This window comes from Otolemur garnettii, unplaced genomic scaffold, assembly GCF_000181295.1.
Source record: "Otolemur garnettii isolate 467f Iridium unplaced genomic scaffold, OtoGar3 scaffold00087, whole genome shotgun sequence".
Lineage (NCBI taxonomy): Eukaryota > Metazoa > Chordata > Mammalia > Primates > Galagidae > Otolemur > Otolemur garnettii.
The window spans coordinates 4,773,191-4,785,580 of record NW_003852482.1 but is presented as its reverse complement, the minus strand read 5'-3'; the positions used below and the strand labels follow the sequence as shown (position 1 = coordinate 4,785,580).

General features: G+C 47.4%; 1 protein-coding gene across 1 annotated transcript in view; it reads right to left on the bottom strand.

Moving 5' to 3' along the window:
- AK8 (adenylate kinase 8) overlaps positions 1-12,390 on the bottom strand; it is a 140,066-nt gene that overhangs the window by 59,680 nt on the left and 67,996 nt on the right. Inside the window, exon 11 of the mRNA XM_003794875.3 lies at positions 5,616-5,757. Coding sequence (XP_003794923.1) covers positions 5,616-5,757 — 142 coding nt within the window. The remainder of the gene's footprint in view (positions 1-5,615; positions 5,758-12,390) is intronic.

The window sequence follows — 12,390 nt, the reverse complement described above, 5'->3', positions numbered from 1 at the left end:
AAAAAAAAAAAAAAAAAAGAAAAGAAATATTCAGAAAACAATAAAGAACTCTTGAATATTATAAAAATAAACAAACATGACAGCAAAAATTAGAAATTCAATTAAAAGGTTGGAAGACAAAAAGTTAAGGAAGTTCTCCAGAAAGGAGAGCAAAAAAGAAAAAAATACATCAGAACAAAAACTGACCATACACACAAAAAACTCCCCAAGTACAAGAAGAAAAATACATTTTTATATATTTTGAAGGCTAGTCCTGGAGATATAATACCCAAATAACAGAAGTTACAGAGACAAAAAAAGAAATCATCAACACAATAATTCAAGAGAAGTTCCCAGAACTGAAGGACATGTTTCCAGATTAATTTCTGAGACAGTGGAGTAAATTTGATGCATACCAAGGATATAAGTGAAATTGCACTATGAAATTTCAGAACCCTGGAGACAAAGGGAAGACCCTACAAATGTCTAGAGAAAGAATAAAAGTCACATGTGAAGGATCAGGAATTAGATTAGCACTGGACTTCTTTTCTTTTTTAATTTATTAACAGTTTATTTATTACTCATATTCATAGTTCAGGAACACAGGTCAGTGACAAATGTCTGTGTAAATCAGCCCAAAGAAATTCTTTATGTTTCAAAATTACTTTATGCTCTGAAAGACACCAGCCTTCCTCATCTCCTCAAAATCTTTCATAGACTCACAATTTCTGTAGAAATCTGCATATGCCTTCTTTCTTGCTTCAGCCACAGCAAACTTATAGAAAACTGCAACCCCCAGGGACACAACAAATGTGCCAACAATATGAATCTACAGGCACTTGGCCAAGAGGCCACACACCTGAGATTTGGCCAAAGCCCTGGAAGCCATGGTAGTTACTGTCCTTGATGGGTATTGCCAACCTCAACGCATCCTTCCCAGCTGAGGGACACATGAACCAGCACTGGACTTCTTAAGAGCAAGACGGGAGACTAAAATTCTAGGGGAAAATGATTTTCTTTTCTTTTTTTTTTTTTTGTTTTTGAGACAGAGCCTCAAGCTGTCCCCCTGGGTAGAGTGCCGTGGCATCACAGCTCACAGCAACCTCCAACTCCTGGGCTCAAGCGAGTCTCCTGCCTCCGCCTCCCAAGTAGCTGGGACCACAGGCGCCCGCCACAACGCCCGGCCATTTCTTGGTTGCAGCCGTCATTGTTGTTTTGGCGGGTCCGGGCTGGGGATTCAAACCCGCGACCCTAGGCATACGTGGCTGGCGCCTTAGCCGGTTGAGCCACAGGCGCCGAGCCGGGAAAATGATTTTCAGCCAATAGTTTCTAATCCAACCAAACTGTCCAACAAATATGAAGATAGACTAAAAACACCTTCAGATATGCAAGGTCTCCGAAAATCTACCTCCCACACCACCTTTCTCAGGAAGCTACTGATGGATGTGCTCAACCAAAACAAGGCAGTAAACACAGAAAGGAAGCCACATAATACAGAGATAAAATATTAACACGTGAGCTGAGGGGACTCCTCAGTGTGGTGGTGAGCAGGAAACCCAGGGTGACATTTGTGTGCCAGTCATAGAAGATGACCCCTTTGATCTAGAGCTAATGTATTGCAGGTGTAAGAGCCCACTGCTATCAAACTATGTTCCTAATTTCAGAAGCAACTGGAGGTTCCATTATATCAAACCAAGGGAGTCTAAAAGAAGAAGATGTGTGATTCAGAAAACAGGAATTCCAACTCAGAAGAAAGGCAAAGAGAATTCTTCTGATTATAGTAAAGAGTAGTCCTAGGATGTCAGCCACTTAGTCAGCTTAAAGAAAAACCAGTCCAGGAGAGGAATGAGAGAGACCAAGAAAAACCTGAAACCTATAGTATGACTGAAAATGTGGGGAATTATTCTGAGAGGATATTGTAAGGTGTGGAAATGATTAACAAACAGGTACAAAGAAAACTTTGAAAAAGAAAGGTGATTATTAACTTAAGGGAAAATAGAAAGTAAGAAAATAAAGACAAAATATACAAAAACCTAGCTTCTTCTAGCTGAGTTAGTTCCTGGAAGACCTATACAGCTGTGTGCTTACACTTCTCCTTGGTCAGAACTTAGTGTTGTGGCCCCATATAACTAGAACGAAAAGACTGAAAAATGGGATATTTTCTTCTCAGATACCTCCTCTGAAAATTGATGTTTTGTTACTGAAGAGGAAAGACAGAATGAATATTGGACTTGATAAGTAGCTGTCTGCCACTGATGGTCACATTCATCACAGATACATTTCACAGTGAGCACATAGCTAACACAAACCTTTATGCACTAAACAACATGGCACCAAAACAAAGCAAAAAACATAGGAAACACAATAAAAATTAATAGAAATTTCATATTAGTGGGAAATTAACAAATCTTTTCATCCCTGACAGATTGACAGGCCACCACCATCAAGAAATAACAACCAAAAAAGGCAAGGATATACATGATCTAAATAATAAAATTAGTAAGTTTGGCTTAACATATACATTGACTTCTATAAATTGAAACTTAAAATACACAATATTTTTAAAAATCTGTTGAATTATTATCTACAGAATAAATAATTTCCAAAATTTTAGAGATTGTACTTAAAATTCTCCAATCTCTGTATTAAAATGAAAAACTAATAATGAAAGTTGAAATAATAACAAAATGTCAACTACCTAGAAACTTTTAAACTCTCCTAAAACACTCAAGTGGAAGAAAAAATTAAATCACACTCTCAAAATACCGTTAAAAAAGAAATAAAAAGGGCACCGCCTGTGGCTCAAAGGAGTAGGGCGCCGGCCCCATATGCCAGAGGTGGTGGATTCAAACCCAGCCCCAGCCAAAAACTGCAAAAAGAAATAAAATACTATGAGACACTGCTGAAGTCATAGAGAAAGGATCATTCAAGGCCTTTACCACTTTAGTACCAAACGAAGAATACAGAAAATGAGTAAATATGCATCCTGCTTATCCTTTGAGAAAAACAACAAAAGAAACCCAACATAAGGAGAAGTTATTAATCAGAGAAACAAAATTTTATACATATAGAATACAGGAAAAAATGTAGAATTGATGAATAAATCCAAGCTTTCTTTAGTGAAAAAAAGTTAAGTCAGGCTACTAGTTAAACTGGTCCTCAAAAAGGTTAAAAACACAAATACATAAAATAAGCCATAATAAAGAGAAAATAACCCAGATACAGAAGAAGTGGGAAAAACTCACAAGTTATCACATAATTCATTAAGTCAATATGTCGAAAGGGAAAATATACTAAATTGTTGTAAAAGATATTAAGAAAATCTTTACAAAATTCAACATCAACTCCAGACATTTTATTTATTTATTTATTTATTTTTGAGACAGTCTCGTTCTGTCACCCTGGGTAAAGTGCATGGTGCCTTACCTCCCAGCAACCTCAAACTCTTGGGCTCAGGTGATCCTCTTGCCTCAGCCTCCTGACTAGCTGAGACTACAGGTGCCCGCCAAAATGTCCATCTAGTTTTTTCTATTTTTAGTAGAGACAGGGTCTTGCTCTTGGTCAGGCTGGTCTTGAACTCCTGAGCTCAAGCGATCCACCTGTCTCCGACTCCCAGAGGCATAAGATTACAGGCATGAGCCACTGTATCCAGCCAACTCCAGACATTTTAAATACAGGGAGCTATACCTTATAAAAATTGTATGTGTATAGACCTCAAACTAACAGCCAGTCACGTCTTAATGGCAGCACACCAGGACAGATCTTTAGGTCAAGAAAAAAGTCAGCTTGCCAATAGTGACCCCGTTCTGTAAGTACCACCCAACAAGAGTAAAATGAAAAGTATAAACATTGAAAAGGAAGAGGCAAAAGGTGAAGGTTTGCAGATGACATAATTGTCCACCTGGAAAACTCAAGAAAACTAACTGAAAAAATATCAGAAATAGTAAGAGAATTCTAGAAGGGGGTTGGAGTATGAAACAAATGAGCTAAAATCAATGTCTGTCCTATACTCCCAAAAATCCATTTCAAAAATTTGGGATGAAATACCATAATATCAACAGATAAATATAATATCTAAGTGGCTCACACCTGTAATCCTTGCACTCAGGGAGGCCAAGGTGGGTGGATTGCTTGAGCTCAGGAATTTGAGGGGCAAGTGTGAAACCTTGTCTCTAAAACTAGCCAGGCTTTGGGGCAGGCACCTGTAGTCCCAGCTACTCAAGAGGCTGAGGCAGGAGGATCATTTGAGCCCAGGAGTTTGAGGTTGCTGTGAGCTATGACACCATGGCACTTTACCAAGGGTGACAAAGTGAGACACTGTTTCCAGAAAAAAAAAATTTTATATATATATATATATATATGTAAAATATCTAGAAATATTCCCCAAAAGCATGAGCCTAAAGCAAGTATTGACAGTTTCGCTGAGGGGCAAAGCAAGGTATCTCCACATCAAATTGTAATAGATCGATTCAAAAATCTAAGGCAATTCCACTTAAAAGTTCAATGTCAGTTTTCCCTTGTACATGATAAAATTATTATCATATTCCTCTGGAAAAATAACATACAAAATAGACAATAAAGAAGAGTTTCCTGCACTAACTACTGAAATACAGTATGTAAAAAACTAAAGTAGCTAACAATGTGGAGAAATACACACTCAGAAAACAACAGCAATGTCAAAAACAGTCCAAGTATATCGGGAGACTGGACATACACATAGACAATGGCCCAGGCCATTTATAAACACAGAACTCGAACCCACAACCTGCAACAACCTGCCCAGGGAGCCAGACTACAGCCTCTGCAGCCCTCAGCCCCACACGGCCAGGCTCGGGCAGTGACTGACAGCGTCCCTCCTTTTTCCCACTGTTTCCAGTGGAGGACCAACCAGAGAAGGCCAAACATGCTCCCTTAACCAATCACACAGGGTGCTCTGCTCCTAGGTAGCTCTCCAAGCTTCCTCAGGCCAGCAGCCTCCAATCAGAGCACGGCTGGACTTAGGCCTCCCCCCCGCCCCCCACTAGAGAGCTTTCCCACCCCTCTGCCTGACTTTTTGTCTCCACCCAAACACCAAGCAATGGTAGCCAACCCCCTTGCTATTGCAAGTTGACTGAATAGCCTCTGCCTGCTTTCACTTGGCTGGTCTTGGTTGCTTTCCACAGTATCTGCAATTGTGAACTCTCAACTTCAAACGAGTGGAGGGAGGACAGAATATTCCACAATACTCAACCCTGTTTTGGAAAAAGTGGTTAGCCACTGAGGGGAAAAAAGGGACTCATGCTGCATCAGAATCCATGATTCAAATGTAAAAATGAAACTGTAAGAATAGAAGAAGAAAACATCCACTGGTTTGTAAGGAACCCCACAAGGAAGGCAAGACTGCCAGGTATTTACTACATTTGACAGATGAGGAAGTTCAGGTCCAGTGAGGGGCGTGAGAGCCAGGGCGTGAACCTGAGGTTGACTCCTAGTCTGCAGGTGAATGGGTCCTGGGTGGGGGTGAGGGGTGGGAATGGTGTGACTGAGATAGTCCACTTCAGGAACACACAAGGGCTCACATCCAGTGACCCATCAGTTGAGCCCTGGAGAGAAGGTGTCCAGAGATGTGGCCAGGTGCAGCCAGGCCAACAGCTCACCTGTTGGGAGAGTAGCCCAGGGTGTTCATCAGGTGCGCCTGGTCCAGGTCTCGCGGGAAGCCGTGCAGCACCCACCCTCTCTGAATGCAGTCCTGCTGGTCCAGGCGCTGGCTCAGCACCTTCGTGACGAGGTTGTCAGGGACTGCAGAGAAAGAAGGTGAGTGAGCAGGATGTCAGTGTGCATGCTGTGACCCACGGGCTTCCTGACCCTGCTTGGCTTCACCAGATTGAGCTGGTAAAGAGGCAGCCTCGGGGGGGCCCATGGAGCCACCGGACAAGGCTGCGGGTGACTGTTTCCTAGGTCCCTCTGCAGTCCCCTCAAGAGAGCACAGTGGCTGCCTGAGGTGAGAAATGCATTGGGTGGCCTTGATCTTTTTCTGATCTTGACAAGGGACCATCCCCACCTGCAGCCATGGTAGTTCTAAACCCCTCAGTGATTCTGGGCAGCTTTTCTCCCTGTCTTACTCTGCTGGGCCTGCTGTAGCACAAGGCCATACACTGGGCGGCTTAGAAACAACAGACATTTGTTTTTCATAGTTCCAGAGGCTGGGAAGTCTAAGGCCAAGACAGACTGTCTGATAAGGGCCCACACTCTGGTTAGTAGACAGGCCTTCTTGCTGTGTCCTTGTGGGGTGGAAGGCATGCCGTGTCTCTCGGGGTCTCTTTCGTAAGGCACCAACTCCATCCATGAGGGCTCCACCCTCAGGACCTAATCCCTTCCCAAAGGCCCCACCTCATGCCATTCAGTTGGGGGTTAGGTTTCCATGTCCATATTTTGGGGGGCCATTCAGACCACAGCACCCCTGCAAGGACCCAGTTTTTGCAGCACACGCTTTTCGCAGAAGCACGTCAGCCCCAGGTAAGTTTTAGTTTTCCTCAAATGGGATCTTGATGGCAGCCCTGGATACTGATCTGTCACCCACAGGTGATCCCAGCTCCACTCCTTCCCCTGGTTCTCCTTTCCCTGATGTTCAGAACTGAATCTCTCCTAAGGATCACAGCTCTAGTTAGAACTGGAGACTGAAATACAGTCTGATGGAGAGAGAGACAGAGAAGTCTCTTGTTTACATTGCCGCAATTGACATTTCCCTGAAATTCATACCTCTCTTCCCAGACTCATTAAACGGTCCTATTTTGCTAATGTACCGCGTTCTAACGATTTGCAGTGCATTGCCTGCACTTTGCACTCATTTTTCCAGAGATACTTGGTAAATATTAACATTGTTTGCTATGACTGTGGCCCATGTGGAGCTGGTTCCTGGAGGTACAGTGGCAGCGAATCTGGCAGTTTCTCTCAAAGCCGCTCAGCTCCCCTCCTACCAACCACTTCTGGCTCTACTGCATGTGTTTGGAACCTCTCAAAAGACCCCAGGCTGACAGCTGGAGAGATGCATTAAAATCACTACCAACCACTTTTCTCTGTGGCCATGACTTGCTGGGTTACTGCCCTTGTCACCACCAAAGAACCATAAACCTCATTCTAAGTAATTTGCATTTCCCTAAATTTCTTTCTCATACCCTTTGACCTTCCTTCCCCATTTTCTAGGATAGAACAGAAAAGAGAATGTGCTTTAACACTGGCTGTCCGGTATGAAGGAGAGACCCCTGCAGTGCTGAGGAATGAGTGCTCTCCTTTCCGGGCCGCCGAGCCCTTGCTGGTCTGGAAGCCACCGTCCTCCTGCTGACTCTCCCTGGTCTTGTCTTCCCTTTCCCGTGCCACTGTCTCCATCCAGAACATTCTTCTCCCACACCTTGCCCAGGGCCACAGAGGAACATTCCCCGCCTCAGAGGGTCTCCGAGGACAGCCCCCGGCCTGGGAGGCACCTGACTCCACCCTCCTTCACCTGCCCCCTGTCATCACAGTGTAATTCTCTGTTTAGCATCTGCCTCTCCCTGAAGATGGTGGGTCCCTTGAGCACCAAGGACCACATTGCTTACTTCCCCTGCTTGACGCAGTGCCTGGAACATCACAGATGTGGAATAAATACCTTCTTGACCAGACTCTGGGGAAGCCAGGTGGTGGGGAGCAAAGCTCACCCACTCAGGCCTCCTCTGCACCCTGGCCTTCTGCACTGCTCACTTCCACGCAGCCTTTCAACCTCTCTGAGTCTCAGCCTCCTAACTGCCAGAGGACAACAGGACGCATCTTGATGGCTTAACACCAAGCATAAAATTCTGACCCGTAGCACACACTCAAAGATGGTAGCTGTTATTTTTTAACCCAGGTGTCAGGAAAGGATGCTGCACGAATATTTCCATGTTTCCTGATGGTCAGGGCACCTGAGAACAGTCCGCTGGCACTTGGGATGAAGGAAAACTGATCACAGACCAGGCCTGGGAATTTAAGACTGCCAGAGAGATTGAGGGGCCTCTGCCTGAGGCCTGTGTTTACACTCCAGGGCTATCAACCTAGAGACCACCTCCCACATCCCCAAAAGAGACATTTCTACTCCAGTAAATTCACGTGAGGTGCGAGCTGGCACCCTGCCCCCCATGCCCAGCCTCAGGATGCTGGGGCTCCCTTCTGTGCTGCAGGCCCTGGAGCCCTCAGGAGCATCAGACTTTCCACGTTGCCTGTGAGGACAGGGCAGGGGAGCCAGCTCTGAGGTTACTGTGCGGCTAAGTAACTGGTCTATTCTCTGGTGCAGAAACCTTATGTTTTCTATAAGGATGAATAAATACAGAACAAAACCAATGTGGGGTAGGAATGTGGCGAGCTTGCCAGTCTGAGTCTACCCTGGCTATGCACAGACACTTGCACCGACATAGGAAGCTAACACAGAAACAAGCTTTTCCCAGCGACGGGGAAGTCAGTGGCCATCTCGGCGGTACCCGGCATGGTGCTGGACACTGGGATTTGTGGCAGGCAGGACAACTAGGGTCCTGTGCTCTGGGAATGTATGTTCTAGTGAGGAGACAGCCAGGACATGAGAAGACACACTTCAGAGAGTCATCCACACTACAGAGAAGATAAACGAGATGATGGGCAGCTGTCGGTTCCACCGAGTGTAGGACGGCTGAGATCTCAACAGTGGACCTAGCTGACACCCCAGGCCGTCAGGGCTCAGCTGCTTGGGGACCCCAGGCCGTCAGGGCTCAGCTGCTTGGGGGCAAGGACTGCATAGGGCCAAATAGGTTCCGATTGTCATCCTCAATAATCGGGGAACAAGCAGCACCCCAGGGAGGTCTGACCTGCTCACTGAAGCTTCCTCAGGGGGCCTGGAAGGTCACCATCTTGACCTCCCTCATTTCAAAGTTGGGAAACTGAGCCCAGAGAGGCTGTGCCGTAAGTGACCCGTCCAAGGCCACCCAGCCAGTGGGTGTAGAGCTGGGACAGGATGGTGATCTCTGCCCAGACGCCCCTGACTGCTTTGCTGCCTCCCTGCCCAGTAGCCCCAGAGACCCTGAGTCCCTCACCTCGGCCGCTTACAAACCGATACAGAACAGTTTCTCACCCAGGGAGAAATCTTGACTCAAAGGGAAAATGGGAGATCAGATAGAAACCCAGAAGAGATTTTTAGGGGGTGAGGGCAGGGGGTGTCTGTTAGTTGACTAAGATTTCCAGAGTGAATTCCCCAATTTGCATCAACATAAGTGCCTTTGACCCAGCGATTCTGCCTCTGAACGCACACTACAGGGACAACACCACAGAGGGACACGTGTGCGCTCAGAGATGCCCGTTTCAGTGTGTTCACGACAGTGACACTGGACCCCATGGAGAATGCCCGCCGGTAGAGGACAGGTTAGATCAAGGGCGGGACACCTATGTGGTGGCAAGTTACATGGCTGTTTAAAACATCTATATTTATACTACGTTGGAAAGACCCCTAGACAGGTCTGGACAGAAAAAGTCTATGACAGGACGAGAAAACAGCAGGCCAGGGAAGAATTTGTGTGATACAGTCTGATTTAAATATGTAATTACATGGAAATATTTAAACACATGCAAGGAGGGAGGAGAGCGGCCACTACTTGTCACCCTGAATTAGACCTAATCCCTCTGCTTGCAGAGCTCAGGGTCCTGGAGTTGAGAGGGGATAAGGACATATTTGATACAGTCCTAGCTGGACAGACACAAGGACACAGAAGTAGGAAGTGCTGAGGGCTTCAGAGGAGGAGGTGACATACGGAAAGATTGGGGATGAAAGTGAAGGCTCCCACCGGTTCCAGCTTTGAGCCCAAACCAAAGCAAACCCCTCTCTTGAAGAAGTCAGGAAAACACAGGTACGCGCACCAGCTTCTGGGGGGGTCTGTTCACAACCGTAAATCAGTGCGCACACTAGCTGCTGGGGAGCCTGCTCACGACTGTAAATCAGCGCCCCCACCCCGCAGAGTCAGCACAGTGCTGCGCCCCAGCCCGCCCCTGCACAGTGCTGGGCACATGGCGGGCACCTAACATGCTATGAATTAAAGAACAAACGGCAGCATTTCCAAAAAACAGAGGGCTCTTTCGTTCCCCAAGTGTGCCTGGGCCAGAGAACTAAAGGGCTTTCCTCACTGAACCCTGGTTCAGATTCTGTGGCAACAGAAACTAGTCAAGGGCGATCCTTTCTCTCGGTAATTCCATCACCTATGCACTGTCACCGGTCCACAGATTCATATACAGGCTAGAGGACTCTCTGGAGTCTGGGACGTGTTGGGGGGGCTCCCTGGGGCAGGAGGGTGGTTCCAGATGGCCACAGCCTGGGAGGGTTCATTCCCCTGGTGAGGGGCCCCACGGGCTCATTATTCCATTCTCTACCTTCCTGTGTATTTAAAGTCTCCCATTCAAAAGTGGGGTTTTATTTTTTTTAAAGGAAACTAATGTCTAAAAGAGGTTGAAACAGCCCCTATGAGAAACTATTCCAAAGAATACAGTCTCCCTAGAGGGCCATGGGTGGCTCCCCATGTAGGGGTTCCTGGGGTGTGAGTGGTCTCTGTCCTTCTCTAGCTCCACTTGTTCTGGGAGGTGTGCCCAGAAGCCTGGCATCGTGGGCATCAGCCCATATCCACCCATCTCACGCAATACTGTGACAGCTCTGGCCCTGCACAGCCCTTTGAACATTAACATGGAATAGTGGCAGTCTGTTGCTCACAGAGCCACGGAGGGGCTGTGTTGCCGAGGGGTTGCAGACCCTGTCCCAGCACCGTACACATCAGGAGTTTCCTCTGTATCACCCCATTTGAGTCAAGACGAACCACAGAGCCCTCTGGACACTGCCTCTGAGGCCACCAGCCATTCCCAGTCAGTCTCTCCACAGTGGCAGGGTGCAGAGTCTGGGGATAAAGGATGAGTCCTCAGCAGTTTCCCCACACCCACCCTCAGCCCTGCACCAGCCTCTGGGTGGCTATGGACTCACTATGGACTCACTTTTCCAGCCCCACAGGGTCTGGCCAGCCACTTTGCCAAAACCGCAGTTTCTTTGGAACGCAGCTCGCCTTCTGTGCTCTGCCTAAGTTTCCAGTCCCCCTGATAATGCTGTCGGTTTACCCTCTCTCCTCCCTGCAGATAGAGACTTTCCAGGCCAGTCTAAAGTCTTTCACCATTAAGTCAGATGCCTCAGGCTTGATTTCTGGGCTTGACAGTTAACATCTCGCCCTTCATACGAGCTACTGCCAAAGGCTACCTCTCTGCAATGTCCTGTCAACCCTAAATTTAGCAAAGTGAAAGATATAAGTATCCCATTATTTCATGAGGCCACATCACATGGTTTCAGGGTGTGTGTGTGTGTGTGCGTGTGTGTGTGTGAGTGCCTGCTCTAGCTCTCCCATAAAGACGGCAGTCCTCACATTGACCTCAAGGTTATTAAAATCTCAAGTTTCAATCCACTTATTCCCTGCTGGGCTGGGCAAGGGGGGATGGGGAGCCACTGTGATCCTCCTGAGCCCCTCACCCAAGTCCTGGCCGACACTCATCTTGAGGGGGAGGGGGCCCAGCCTAAAGGCCCAGGCCCACACCAAGCTCCCGTCAGGAGTGCAGCCACCTATGAGGTGGCACTGGACCACCCTGACTCCTCCTGGGCTACTGGCCTGACTTCTGTCTCTCCGGTCACATCCCGTAATGACACCTGCAGAGTGGCAGTCAGAGGAGGCTCCAGAGAGAGCTGAGCCCCTCGTGCCATGTGCCGCCACCTGCTGTCTGCAGCCTCGCCCACAGTCAGTGTCCCCTAGGTGCTGTGGGGGACCAGGGGGACAGATGCCAGGGGAACCAAGAGTGCTGGGGTTAACACATAAAGGTATGACAAAAACGAAGAAAATAGCTCAGTCCAGTGCTTAAAGGTAAAAAAGACCCTGGGTTGGCTGACAGACACACAGTAAGCTGGATAATGTCACTGCTGCCCTGGGGCACATCAGAAAGCACTGAGGCCCTCCCCACACTTTGAACACCTCCCACACCTCGCACACCGCCCTACATGCACGCTCATAACCCCTACACACACTATACTTGCAATACACAGAACACACACTTGTGCTCTGGCCTACAAACCCTCCATACCTACATGCACCTGGGACCACCCACACACAGCCCTGCACGCAACACTGCACACTCACCCGACCTACACCCCAAACACGATGCACACTCCTGCAGCCCCACACACCTGCACATCCGCACACCCACACACACGACCACACATCTACAGACCTACATGTCCACTCACTTATACACCCACACACTTACCTGCACACCAGTATACTTGCACATCGACATGTCCTCACCTGCACACCCACATACATGACTGCACACCCCACACCTGCACACCCATAAACATGGCTGCACACCTGCACACCCACACAC